The sequence below is a fragment of the Ictalurus punctatus genome, chromosome 24, assembly GCF_001660625.3.
Source record: "Ictalurus punctatus breed USDA103 chromosome 24, Coco_2.0, whole genome shotgun sequence".
NCBI lineage: Eukaryota > Metazoa > Chordata > Actinopteri > Siluriformes > Ictaluridae > Ictalurus > Ictalurus punctatus.
This window is the reverse complement of record NC_030439.2, coordinates 7,025,469-7,039,445: the sequence shown is the minus strand read 5'-3', so window position 1 is coordinate 7,039,445 and position 13,977 is coordinate 7,025,469. Positions and strand designations below refer to the sequence as shown.

General features: G+C 39.8%; 1 protein-coding gene across 4 annotated transcripts in view; it reads right to left on the bottom strand.

Annotated features, from left to right (window-relative positions):
* card11 (caspase recruitment domain family, member 11) overlaps positions 1-13,977 on the bottom strand; it is a 46,298-nt gene that overhangs the window by 15,941 nt on the left and 16,380 nt on the right. For all 4 annotated transcript variants that reach the window (XM_017454592.3, XM_053675192.1, XM_053675193.1 and 1 more), the window contains exons 2-16: positions 8,416-8,633; positions 5,719-5,856; positions 5,162-5,487; positions 4,853-5,032; positions 4,592-4,738; positions 3,458-3,583; positions 3,153-3,353; positions 2,708-2,881; positions 2,557-2,605; positions 2,344-2,429; positions 2,129-2,238; positions 2,017-2,048; positions 1,796-1,919; positions 1,450-1,648; positions 1,210-1,336 (exon numbers count right to left, since the gene is read on the bottom strand). In XM_017454592.3, the coding sequence (XP_017310081.1) occupies positions 1,210-1,336; positions 1,450-1,648; positions 1,796-1,919; positions 2,017-2,048; positions 2,129-2,238; positions 2,344-2,429; positions 2,557-2,605; positions 2,708-2,881; positions 3,153-3,353; positions 3,458-3,583; positions 4,592-4,738; positions 4,853-5,032; positions 5,162-5,487; positions 5,719-5,856; positions 8,416-8,617 (2,221 nt within the window). In that variant the 5' untranslated portion in view covers positions 8,618-8,633. The remainder of the gene's footprint in view (positions 1-1,209; positions 1,337-1,449; positions 1,649-1,795; positions 1,920-2,016; positions 2,049-2,128; positions 2,239-2,343; positions 2,430-2,556; positions 2,606-2,707; positions 2,882-3,152; positions 3,354-3,457; positions 3,584-4,591; positions 4,739-4,852; positions 5,033-5,161; positions 5,488-5,718; positions 5,857-8,415; positions 8,634-13,977) is intronic.

The window sequence follows — 13,977 nt, the reverse complement described above, 5'->3', positions numbered from 1 at the left end:
TACTCTTATACTCCTAGCTGCTGATAGATACAGTAGATAGATAGATAGATAGATAGATAGATAGATAGATAGAAAAGTAGACAGATAGATATATAGATAGATAGACAGAAAAGTAGACAGAGAGATAGATAGATAGATAGATAGAAAAGTAGACCGATAGATAGACAGATAGATAGATAGATAGATAGATAGATAGATAGAAAAGTAGACCGATAGATAGATAGACAGACAGACAGACAGACAGACAGACAGATAGATAGATCATAGATAGCTAGACAGGTAGATGATAGCTAAATACGTGTTGTGATGACGTCACATGATGCGTCTTGGTCCAAATCTGCGGTAATGTAGAAAAATTGCAAGCTCCTCCGAATATTGCGGAGTTTGCTTGATTTTGCGCCAATTTATGCGATCAATCACAAAATCGATAAATCTTGGAGGGACTGAATTATAAACACAACCTAGTCTTGTAGGTAACAGCTGTACAGCGATCGGGGGGATTTGTAATACTTTTGTAAGACTACAGCGCTGTTGTATTTTTGATTCGGGTTGGTCAGACGGTATTGATTTATTTTCTATACCAGCACGTCTCAGACGGTAGGAGTGGCAGCTAGGCAAATCACAGGTTTCGCATTCTAATACATAATCATTTCTATAGTAACAAACCGCACAGGAAATTGTATAGTGGATACTCCACATAAACAGATTTATTTTTTTTTAATTGTTGATATGGCGAACTTTATTATGCATTTTTGGAAGGAGTCTCCGGTGTCAGTGCTGTGTAATAGTCAGAGATTTGACATTGTCAGACACGGTAAAAGGTCAAGGCATTGGGCTTTGTGGTTTTGTGGTAACCTGAAAAGCTCTGTTTCCTGTCTATGAACTTCAAGAGATGGAAAAAATAGAGAGAGGCTGGTGAGGAAACAACTGTTATAACATAAGTAATAACAGGAGCTAACTTGTTTGTTAGACATGACTACAAAATGTACACTGTGTCATTCTTTAATAAATAAAACTGTAAAATTGTGTTTATTTATTGAAGTCCTATAGCACAAGAGGAATATAAATATAAATATAAATATAAATAACTTTGTTATTTGGAGTATGACAACACGCTGTCATTGATTATTTTCCTATAACAGCACGTCCTGTCATGTTTAACTCCTCGCATAATAATCATCAACGACAATAACGTGCATTCATATTCACCCTCAAAGTTACTTCTGTAATGGAGCTGGACAGGCCCAGTGCATCTCTGAAGTGTCCAGTGAGCCTCTTCCTGAGTGCACGTGTCCAAAGGTAAGCTTTGGCTTTCTCCCCGAATACAGCCATTCAGCTGGACGAAAATAAAACACAGGCGCTCAAAGTTACTACAAAGATGAAAGAGGAAATAAAAAAGAAGGCTGCTTTGGTAATTTGGGTTACGGCTAAGATAAAGCGCTGAGTCACCCATAAGAGGTGGTGTCCCATTCTTAAGCCAGCCTTTTCAGCGTTGGAGCCAGGAAGAACAGAGGAAACAAATATGCCGCTGTCATTGCCCCCAACCAGAGTAATGTCATTCAAGAGAGAGTCTCCGATGAGAGAAAGCTCCTGCACTGGGGGCAAAGTGGTAGGACGAGCGCAGGACGTTAGAGATGGACGGAATGGTCTGGAGTGAGGAAAGAGTACACACACACACACACACACACACACACACACACCACACACACGAAATCACAAATGGGTACATAATCATGCTGCAGGACATGACAAAACCACCGGCAGGAGAAAATTAGCGTCAATTCCATACAAGTACCTCTCTAGTGAAAATTTCCTGAAGATGTTGTTGACCTGCTCCAGATCATAAGAGTCCATACCCTCTGACTGATGGGAGGATGAAGAAGAGTGGATGGAGGGTGGGCCGTATGTGTCTGTATCATCTGTGGCAGAGTAAGGGGGAAGATTGCAGGTCATTGAAGTAAATCGTTTGGATGATTCCAGTGATTCTTAGTGATATACAACAAGACATGTGTTTACCTATGTCTCCATCGGAATCCACCGTATCAAGGCTGAAACGAAGCACAAAGCGGTTTAATTGTGTTTTTGCATCATGCTTTCGAAAGTAGAGTACTACTATACGCTTGAATACCATCGTGGCAGGAATTCCTGATCTCCTTCTTTAGTCCTCCTGAGGATGGAGGCCTTCTCTGGAGGCTCAGCTGTTGTGGACATGATGCTGTGGTTTCTGTTACGGGCTTGCTGGCAATAATTAAAACAATAATAATGATAAAAAACACAAAGTAAAACAAACCACTGAAGCCAAATTCAACAAGAGCACACATTCCTACTACGTAAATCACTTACTTGTGTGCTGAATGGGGAGTTTATCAACATGGAGTGAGCATCTGGGCTTATGATTTCTAAGAGCTCCCCATTGGTATGATGCGCAGCTGTACAAAAGAAGAAAAGATTTAAAAAAAAAAAAAAAAAAAAGGAAAGGGAAGGAAGTCAGTGTGGTCTGTGCCTTTCGCTCTGACACTGACATGCAAGGCTGTCAAAGATCAAAAGTAAATCTACCTTGGAAATCCAACAATTTGGGTGGAGAGATTGGCGATTTCGCTCTTATCTGAGGAGGGTAGGGGAACTGTGTCAAAAGCACAACATTCTTGTCCAAAAATATGTTCTTTAAAAGCAAAATCAATACAAGTGACATTTCAGCAAGGCTCACCCCTTTGAGATTTGGTCTGCGTTTAATCTTTGGTGGGACTTCAGTGCTGGGTGTGAAAAAGAACATGTCCTCTGAAGTCTCCTCCCCAGAGTCCTCGGACGGCCCCTCCATCTTGTTGTCTGCATGCTCAATGTTCAGAAATTTGGTCACCGGTATAATGTCTCGAGATAAACTCTATGAAGGACAGATGAGAACACGAAATGAGGCCACTCTTTCTTTTATACAGTGCTGTTGGGAGAAGGATTGGAGACTATTGCTCCCTTTTAAACAACAGAAGCTAGGATCATAACTAAAGCCTGTTTCATTCCTATTAAGGATAATGTACAACTGTATAAGGGTGGAAGATGGGGTGAAAAGTTCCCATTTCTGTTTTGAGATAGCTCAAACTGACTCAACCAGTCAGTCTGGTATTGTGTGCTGATCAAAATCTATATACTTTCCACACCTGGGTAAGATCCACCCCTTGGTCTTTGGAGAGGCGCCTTAGTCTGGACTCTAATGTGACTATCTTAGCTTCTTTACGCATTATCTCGATGTGCAGCTCATCGCTCCTCTCCTCCAGCTCCCGTATCTGCTTACGGTACTTGTCTTTGTCAATCAGACACTGAGACACCTGGTTCTGGGCATCGTCTCTAGCTCGAAATGCCTGTGAGATATATCAGTAGATATCACAGTTATTGTTTTTTACTGATTTAATAAATACACCATTCAATATACAAACGTTCATTAAAGGGTGTCGTCATGTTCAACCTGGTCCCGTTCACGTTCCACTTCCTCCAGTTGGAACATGATGGTATTCATACGGTTCTTATACATCTCACAGTCCTTCACCAGAGTGGAACATTTCAGCTCAAGGTCCTCCTTCTCCTCGAGATACTATGGATGAAAGCAAACATTTCTAATCTTAGTGACCCAGGGCATGAGGGAAGACATGCACAAATGAGATTAATATAATGCAGAGCACAGCAGGGCTCTAAGGCACCTCCAGACTAGAAGTTCTTGGTCTCAAGTGGCATTGTGCTTTAAAACCTACACTTTCATCTTTCTTTTTCAGGCTTTAAAATAAAAAAAAAAAATGTGAGAAGAGCTCTGTGCTATTTAAGTCTAAGACAAGTTCCTGTCCTCGTCTGAAATTTAACACTTTTTGCATGCCAGGTCGAAACCGCCGCTAATTAAAGATGCAGCACGTCAAAGGAGGGACTTTTCAGGGCAGTCAGCTTTATCATATCTTGTTCTATTATGTCAAGAGGAACTGGCTTTGGCTGATTGCAAATGTTTAGCCAATTATCTAAAGCTCTCACCTAGGACACTGTCAAGAAGATTTATGAAAAATCCATGGGACATATTAGAAACAAATCATTACTCTTATAGGAAAATAATCAGCGGTGGGGTGATGTGATGCGTCCCGACCCGAAGCGTTACCGCTACAAAGATGATTATTTTCCTATGACAGCAGTGTTTCATTTCTCTTATACAATACTTATCTGCAAGTTATATATTTTTAAAAATTAATTAAGACATGACAGGACATGACAGGTTATACTTTTTATCAGTTTATAGTAGCGTTCCAAACAATGCATGTTATCACTTGTCGCCACTTTAAGCAATCATTCCCTCACCAACCACTCCTGAAAGCTTCACTACATCAACAGTAGCATGTTTTGTTTTTTTAACCTTTTTACAGTCTATATAGCGTCAGCCACAGCATGAGTCACTGTGTATGAACTGTTACTATAGAATATGAGTGAATTAATATAAACCTGTGTTTTGCACTATAACAACACTGCATTCAAACCGAGTCATCTTGACATTGATGTCACCTAAGTTGGACAGGAATGAACAGGAAATGAACTGAAACCAGGCATACGGAGCAGCTGGAATCACCTTGTCTCTGAGCTCCTCGGCCTGCCGCAATTCTTCGTGCAGGTTATAAAGTCTGTTCACCAGCTCTTGCCGATCCTCCAGAGCTTCCTGGCGGTCGTGTTCCAGGATGTCCCGGAGGGCCTTGTCTGAATCCGTCAGTGGCCCAGGCTACACACATCAAAAAACAAACCAAAACAAACTATCAGTCACAGAGATTTATATATGACCAGAGATGGTTCAATACCATTTTTATTTCTTTATTATCTTGTAAACACATGTGACCTGTATGAGAGACTGTAGCTCCTGGAGTTTGATCTTCAGAACTTCGTTTTCTCGCTCTAGCTCATAGATCTGCTCTTTGCGAGGACGGTTCTCGATATCGTTCTTCAGTTTTAGAGACTGTTTCCTCTCCATCTTGCATTCCTCCTCCACCTTGTTCAGCTTGTGCTTCAGCTGGTCAATCTGAAAGGCAAAGGCAAGAAAGCGTAAAATAAGCTACCACGCTTGTGCTTAAAGAGTCCTGGCCAAGAAGACTTGCCCTTGTCCCGGTTCATGCTCACTACGCGTCAGGTGTAACATACAAACTCTGACCTCCAGCTGCAGGTCTCGACTCCTCATGATGGCCATGTTCTTCTCTTCGCTGAGCTGAGCATAGCGCATTGCCAGCTGGTAATTGTCATCCTTCACTTTAATGAGCTCATCGTTGCAGTTGTTCCGTTCCTCCTTTATCTTGTTATAGCGCTCCTGGAAGGTGCGCAGCTCCTGGTTGGCTAGACGCAGCTTCTTCTGTTCGTCCTCTAGCGTGCGGCACTTGGCCATGATGTCCACGCGCTGCACATCTTTGGCCTTAGCCTGTTGTTGCAGCTTCATCACTTCGTTCATTAGGAACTGGGTCAGACCCTCAGGGCCTTCCTCCACTATGGACATAAAGAAAACGATGGACAGACCCACTTTTTAAGAGCTCCGCAAGACAGAGACGTAGCACAAGAACGTTTTGAAAAGGAAACGAAAAAAATATGTGGCAACATTATTAAAATATTAAAATGAATGAAAGGTGTATTATCAAATGGTTGTGATCGCACTCATCGGTTCCTTTGATCCGTTATCATTTCACAGCATTATGAGCACGTCGTGGAGTATAGACTTACCAACAATAGAAGAGCACCTCCGAGTGGGTTCTTTGCCTGTCACCATCTTGTATAGGTCAGGGTAGTATAACTCCAAACTTTCCAAGAATACCACATAGCCTCGCTCGCCTTTAGTGTGAAGAATGTCCAGCAGTCGACCTAAAACAAACGTTCCGTCACGATTTTCTGAGGTTTAACGCTGTGTGTGTTTGCGGAGATATTTAGCCATTGGTGAATATGAAATACCCCCGTGAACTAATACATTGATTGGGATTTGGAGGATGTTCAGCTGGTCCTCACAAAAACTCCAGCTTTTTATTTGAATAACTAAAATAATAAACTAGATAAATACAATTTAAAAGGATTTACTTTGGGTTATGAGGTAAAGGTTAGAGTTGTAGGCGTAGCATTATTTATCTACAGTACAGCTAAAGGACTTCTTGGCATTTGTCAAAAAAAAAATAAAATGCACTACCAATCATTTCAGTTATTGCTTTGACTGACAGCACATACCAGCACATGCAGATGCGTGAAAACGATACTAGCTATCTGTCAGAAATGTTCAGAACATACCCATGTGTCAGCCAATGAGAGAGGTGACGTTTATGGACGTGTTGATGATCAAAGAGAACTTCTAATGGTTGGCGATTCATGTACATGAACTATACAGAGCTGTACAACTCAGTGCTAAAACTAAGCTACATATGGATCACATAAATATGCTGTATACATATTATTAGTGTGTATGTGTGCAGTTCTTTCATCATTGGGCTATGAGGATGGCTCTATTGACAGACACGAGCTTCCATGCTGCGCCCTCTCAGTGCCATAATCAATTATTTCACCTGAGCCACGTCTCTCATCAATTCGCCCATACTATTGCATTTTAAGAATTGGTATGTCTTTTAATAATCAATCTGTACATGATTCTGCCAATTTTTTTTTGTGTGTGTGTGTGATTGTTGCGGCCAAAAATGCTTGATTTTGCTACGTTTTTTTTCTTCTTCGAAAATTGCGATGCAACTTGCAGGGTTTTTTTTTTTTTTTTTGCCTTTTTTGCGGAAAACGACTCGAATCGGCGAAACTCGAGTCGCACGAAATTGCTATTGCACGGTGATGTTTGCTGTCAAACGAGAACTTTTAGCTGCCCTCGTCTTCGACGCACATGAATCGGAGAGGGCTTTGACTGAACGTGCTTTCTGATGATGTCACATGACGCAAATCTGTGGAAAATCTGCGGTAATTTTCAAAAACTGCAAGCTTTTGAATTTTGAATATGCAGCGCTTGCTTGCTCTGGATGAAACATTCTGCACCGACGTAATTTAACCAAGCTAACCTCTACCACTATGCTATTTGAATAAGATCGATACATAATATCTGTTTTTCTGCATTTTATCTGTAAATATTGCGATTTTCACAGCACACTATGATTCGGGCTCTATGAAACTTCTCCTCTACACAACAAACACATCAGGCTTGAAAGTTATGTGGTAACATGCTACGGTAACCTGGGTGTTTGCAAGATGCAGATAACATGTAGGCTTTTTTTGAAAATACCCACATTACTTGCAAGCCCATCTTTGGGCAATGCTCAATATATTAAAAATTGTCAAATTATTTATTACATATCGATCTTATTCAAATAGCATAGTGGTAGAGGGTAACTCGGTTAAAATATGTGTGTGAAAGTTTGATACTCTGCAATGCAATGTATCCATGTGCCAAAGCGTTCGTATTCAATGTATAGAAGGTGCAAATAAGTTGCAGGCAAACTTTTTTTTTTTGCACTTAATTCCAAACCTCACATTTAATTACGTCTCTCTCTCGGTTCCTGCTTCATCTATCCAGAATTTGGATGATTGGTTTAAGATTAGTCCTATTGCACTGTCAGCTCCTTTAATATGAGACATTTGGATTGTATCATGCCTCGCTTTTCAGCCACTTTGGATAAAAGCATCTGCCAGATGAATAAATGCAAATGCATTTTTTCTCGTTGGCCTTTAAGAAGTACATTTTCTGCAAATTGTATTTGTATTTTCTGTAAATAGTAGTATCAGAACACATACTACTTTGACTCATAGCACTAACAACAAACGATGTACATGCACCAAACTCTGATGGAAAACAGCGTTAGTCACTAGTCTAAATGGAGTAAGATCTTAACAACTTTTGATGTGATTCTTTCCCACATACAAGGCAGCACAGGCTTAGAAAATATTGGACCTTGGGCAAAATCTTCCAATTTGCCTGTGACCATTCAAAAGGCTGAAAAAAAATATACTGTGGCTCAGGAAGGAGTGCACGGGCGGGCAAAAAAAAAAAAAATAGCAGCTGCAGTAGCAGCTCATGGGATTAAAAGCCTCCATTCATCATCATATTACACAACTGGAACAGCACAGTGAGAGATGTGGTGACTGAGTAACTGATTGATGGTGCGATTTGCATGTAAATGTTTTTCTGCACTGCATTTGCATTCTCATATTCCATAGTGTTTAGTCTTGCTGTCATAGCAGACCAGAATGGCTGTGCTGAATGAATGAGTGTGTGAGAGGGTACGGGAACAAAAATTGCTCCCACATACAAACGGATACACAGCACAAACACTGGGACGTGAAACCATAGACATACACCTGTATCTAGACTGAAACACAACAGCGGTGTCACATGCAAATGCGGACACACACTCACACTGACACAATCACACACTCACACAGTACCTGCACGGGTGGCCTTTGTCTGCAGCAGTAAGGAGTTTAGCACCTCGTCCTCGTCCTGTTCGTCAATGACCTTGCACTGCCTTAGATAGGAGGTCAGCTTGTTGGGGTTAATGTAACGGCACAGGATGTACCGGTTCTTCTCGACATTCTCCCACAGCGCCTCCTCGTCATCCAGGATGTTTTCAGACCCTCCGTTCTCCATTTCTCCCTGATGAGGCCTGAGGTGAAGAAAGAAAGAACGTAAGAAAGGAAGAAAGAAAGAAAGAAAGAAAAAAACACGCTCTTACATTCCGCTAATGAGCTGTAAAATATCTTGGATAATCTGTTTATTATTTATTGTAGAAAGTCTTTCAGATTAGTTCGGTGAAACTAGAGAAAAGTAGAAACCAGGTGTCTGCATCCTTTACTCATTACTTCAACAGAAAGTACACAAACTGCTTGCAAAGACCTGGCGCCTTAGGGTTGCATTCAGAATCGGCGATTAGAGTCGAAACGTTACGTCGGTATTTAAGAGTATTCAGAGACGGGTTACCCAGCCACTAAAGTCGATTTCCCAAGCAGCCAATTCAGATTACGCAAACGACCTGTGCATAGTTCATGCCTTCGGGGTGCCAGATATTAAAGACAGGGTATTTTTTTGTTTGTTTGTTTTTTTAGAGCCTCTAAACCACTGCCTTTAACCACAAGCACTTGCCTTTAAACCTGAAAAAAAATCAGGGAGAGATGCGAGCAAAAGAAGGAGATTGTGTTATTTTTGTTTTCTCGCACAATTTCAAATGGAGAATTTCAAAATGAAAATCGCAGAAATGAACACGAAATCAAGGAAAACTCCACAATATTCAGATTTCAAAATCACCGTGGATTTGGGCCGAGACGCGTCACGTGACGCGCGTTCAGTCAAAACCCTTTTCGATTCACGTGCGTCGAACATGTGTACAGCTAAAAAGGCCTCATTTATCAACAAACATCACTGCCAAAGACAAAACAGTTACGTACAATCGCCGTTACGCCGATTCAAGTAGTTTTCCGCAAAAAAAGCACAAAAAACTCTTTTGTTACAAATTTTTAAACAAGCCGCAGCATAATCGAGCATTTTTGCCCGCAACAGTCACAATTTTTATTTTTTTTTTAGAAATCCTGTACGGACTGATATATCATTGAGATGCTGGCAAGCGTTCAAATAAACATCTAATGCATGTCAAGTATACTGACAATACATCGCAGCATGAACAGAACAGTCCCACTAGAAATGATCACATTAATCTCTGCAAAATGGTTTCATTTGTAACAATATGGCGTCCGCCCTCATTACTCGGCAGCTCATAAAATAGCACTTGATGCGGCATATCCTATTATTCTGCACGTTATTTTGTTTTATATCATGCACAAATGATATCAGCAAATATGAGATATTTTATGAGATCTATTTTGAGTTGTTGAATTAGCACGCAGAAACATGCAGATGGTTTAAGGCATTCTTTATTCCACGCAAAATGTCCTCCATGCAAAAAAATACTACTACTAATAATAACAACACACTGTGGACTTGAACTCATGAATAGTGTTTAGTAATGTAATATTCATTTTGATTGATAACTTTGAAATCCATAGTTTTTTGAGTTCGTTTGTTCACAGCCTAAAATATCGATTTCAGTGTGACATGTTGTGGTTAGAGTGTCAGACACTGCTCCTATATTGCCAATATTGTGCAAGAAGAACTGGCTTAAGTCCAAGGTCAGTATTGCGTGGAAATGAGACACACCTTGGTTTTAGGCACACTCTCTGAGTAGTGCTTCCGTCTGTAGTTACATTGAGGTCTGAACAGTGAAATAGAGATATGTGCAATTTTGATATTAAATATGACCCTTACAGACTTTATTAAGTTCGGTTTAGTAAAATGGCCTACAACGTTGTTTTTTATTAACTCATTCTCTGGTTACTCCTGTGTTTCCTTCTCATGATAATTTGTGCACAGTTGTCTGCAAACCCAACACCCAAAACCCTCACAGGCTACTGTGTTGTAACTACAGCCTACTATCAGCAAGATCCTATCAGCATAGCTAACATGACCAGTTGCCTTCGCTTTCATTCACACGTTGCATTTAGTCTACTTAGTGATGAAAAATGGCAGCTATTTGATGGACTTTTAAGCAGAATACAGCATGATGTCACTGTTTTCCTGGCCTGAATTGTTGGAACCTAAATCACTTCATGTCTTTGGTCATTTCACTTTTTTTTTCTTTTTAGAAAAACAACCTCAGATATTGTAACATTATGGATGCGAATCGCTTAAGCAATTACCCGGTACAACATTGTGTGACTGCAAATACAAATGCCAGCATCGTGTGCTACAACTGTTTAATGTCAAATTGAAATAAATAAATAAATACACAAATAAATAGAACATCCATTCATTTTCCGTACTGCTTATACTACACGGGGTCGCAGGAAGCCTGGAGCCTATCTCAGGGGATTCGGGGCATGAGGCGGGGGACACCCTTGGACGGGGTGCCAACCCATCGCAGGGTACAATTGCACACACTCTCACAGCGTATAATTTGGAAATGCCAATCAGCCTACAATGCATGTCCTTGGACTGGGGGAGGAAACTGGAGTACCCAGAGGAAACCCCCGAAGTACAGGGAGAGCACACATACTCTGTGCACACAGTGCGGAGGCGTAAACGACTCAAAATACTTGATTTTAAAGTTTGTTCATTTCTTTATTTGTTTAGCTACATATTATTTTTATTTTAGCAGTTGCGGTTAAAGCAAGCCTGAAAGTCAGGGCCGGTTCCCGCGTCTATCTTTACGCACGGTTCCTATTCCACGTCCTGACACTGTTAAGAAATCAGATTCAGTACTTAGATTTTTCTTCCAAAACAACTGTGCCTTTAGTGCTCAATGAGCAAATTATGCTGAAAAATTGGTGAAATTCACCATTAAGCCTAAACGTTGAGAAATACTCCATGAGAACTCACACCCTAGCCAATCAGCCTATAAACTTAGATATTCTATTCGCTTTCCAGGTTCATCTGTGAATCACATCAGCGAGGCATTTACTACAGTGGTTTTGTGTCTGATTTGAATTAGAACCAAAAGAAGAGCACTTTTGGAGAGAGTCCATGCTATTTTGGCAGGGTCGGAAAAAAAAAGCACGGCGCTGAATTATGCTAAAGGAAAAAAAAACAGGCATTTTTATTTTTCATCAGTTTGTGACAGGTAAAAATGTCTCTCTGGTTTCGTTAGACGAGCCGTGAAAAAACCATGATACGAAATTATTTGAAGAAAATGATATATAAAAAAAAAACTATCTTTTTCTATAGAGTATATTCAAGCTGCATTCTAAGTTTAAGCTCAAACGAAATGTGCAACTGTTGCATCAGGCGGTCCAGACAGTTCATCTTGGTTAAGGGCCATAAAAATGCAAACAAGGTGTCAAGGGAAAGTGCCTGCACCGGCCCCTTTTTAAACACCCTGAGTGACAGGACACAAGGTGTTGTTCGAGCAGAATCTGGATTAAGCCTTATAAATAGCTATAGGCTCCAAAACACAAGTAGTTACCTTTTTATGAGCCACTGTGTCCTTGTAGAAAATATTTCCTAATGAATGTTAAGGTAAATGTCACATGTGGATAGGTGGGATAAAAACACAGCTACATATTTTCTATGACAGCGGTGCTGAATATTTATATGAAACCTTTCAATATATAAAATGTGGTGTCTGTGTAGGGGGGGTGGGGTGGGGTGGGGAGGTTGGGGGGGGAGGGGCTGTACCTGAGTACATGAAATCAGTGATGCTATGTCTCGAAATTGGTTTCGATATCAGACTATGAGGATTATATATATAGCATGAACACCCCGGAAGGATGGGTGCGTTATAATTGTAAGAGTCATTACTCATTGCATTACTGATTTATACCTCAGAGTGGCATTTAATGCTGCAGTCAGTGCAGAGTGTCGGGGGGCTGCTGGCAATCTCCATCAGAGAGAATCCATTTACGCATGACCTGCACGGAGGAGGTCTGCAGATGACCTGAACAGGTCAGACATCTCCTGAGAACATGAGAAGATTCGAAATAATGCTTCTCACAGACAGGCTCGAGGCACAAGCAGGTTTTGCGATATATTTGTTCCTCATGCAAGTCTGAGTGAGCTTTGAAATTATGCGGCAATCCATTTTGCATAGATTTTCTGGATCTGAAGCAACCCGTGTGCCACCTGATCACCTGTAGCTACATAATTACTGCATTGTCTCTCCGTCACTTCTGCACGCCTTTGCAAATGAAAGCGTTGTCTGATATCATCCCTATGCCCACACAGTCTCTCTCTCTTTTTTTTTTTTTTTTTGCATCTCTTGCTGCTATAAATCTGATAAAGCCCACAGATCGGATGCATGTTGAGGAGAGATCTGGCCTTTCACTTTGTTTTTCCACATTAGGTAAGACTGCAGTTGAATGAAACTAGGATGATGCCCTTAATCACACTCATTTCCCTACTCAGTATTACCTGAAGAGTTTTTTTATATATATATATATATATATATATATATATATATATATATATATATATATATATATATATATATATATATATAAACCACACACAGCCATGATACTTTAGCATTCATACTGAAAATTGAAATTAGATTGAAAATTGATTATTCATATTACTTTCAAAAATGAACCAAAGTTCACATTAAAAAAAGTTTAACTAGAAAAATCTCTCTCTCTGACCTGAAACTACTTCGCTTTACCCCTTAAAGTCCCAGCGTAATATTCATTATAAAGCATACTACTCAGTAAATACAGTGAAACTAATATTTGAAGTATAGTATAGTGGATATAAAATAGAAGTCTACACACCCTTAGACATAAAAAAAAAATAATAATAATTCCAGATATTTGTAGTTTGCTTACATTGTTTAAAAATGTTTTTTTTTAAAATGTTTTTTGCTTATTTAAAAAAAAAAATTAAAAAAAAGGAAGCTCTGACATGATTTATCTACCTCAACACACTCCTTGAGGCTTATGTTCCCTCACGCAATCTGTGATCAGTTAACTAACCCCTAAAATGCCAACCCCAACATTATATAAAAATTTTTAAAAACACGACTCTGTCTCTTACACCTCTAATCTGCGAACTTTGCTTCTCTAGAACTCAATGAAAAGATCTTGTATGGTAGCGCTACTTGTATTATTCTCCGCTTGATATATCGCTTTGTTGTATTTCCTCATTTGTAAGTCGTTTTAGATAAATGCGTCAGCTAAATGAATAAATGTAAATGTAAATACACTTTAATCTTGGTTTCCTTCTTTTTTTCCAACATCACAAACCCCTGCAAGTCTGGGGGTGTGTAAACTTTATCCACCGTAGTTACATTACTGGAGTAAGGATTGTAAGTCTGTAAGCAGTAAGAAGTTCTGGGAGTTTTAAGGGTTAAGTAAAAATGTACAAAAAAAAGACCCCCAGCAAAACACTAATCTCATAATTAGGTCTACTAAGGTATAAAATATATCTATAATATCTATGAAATATAATAAAAGACTAGAGAAGGTCAAGAC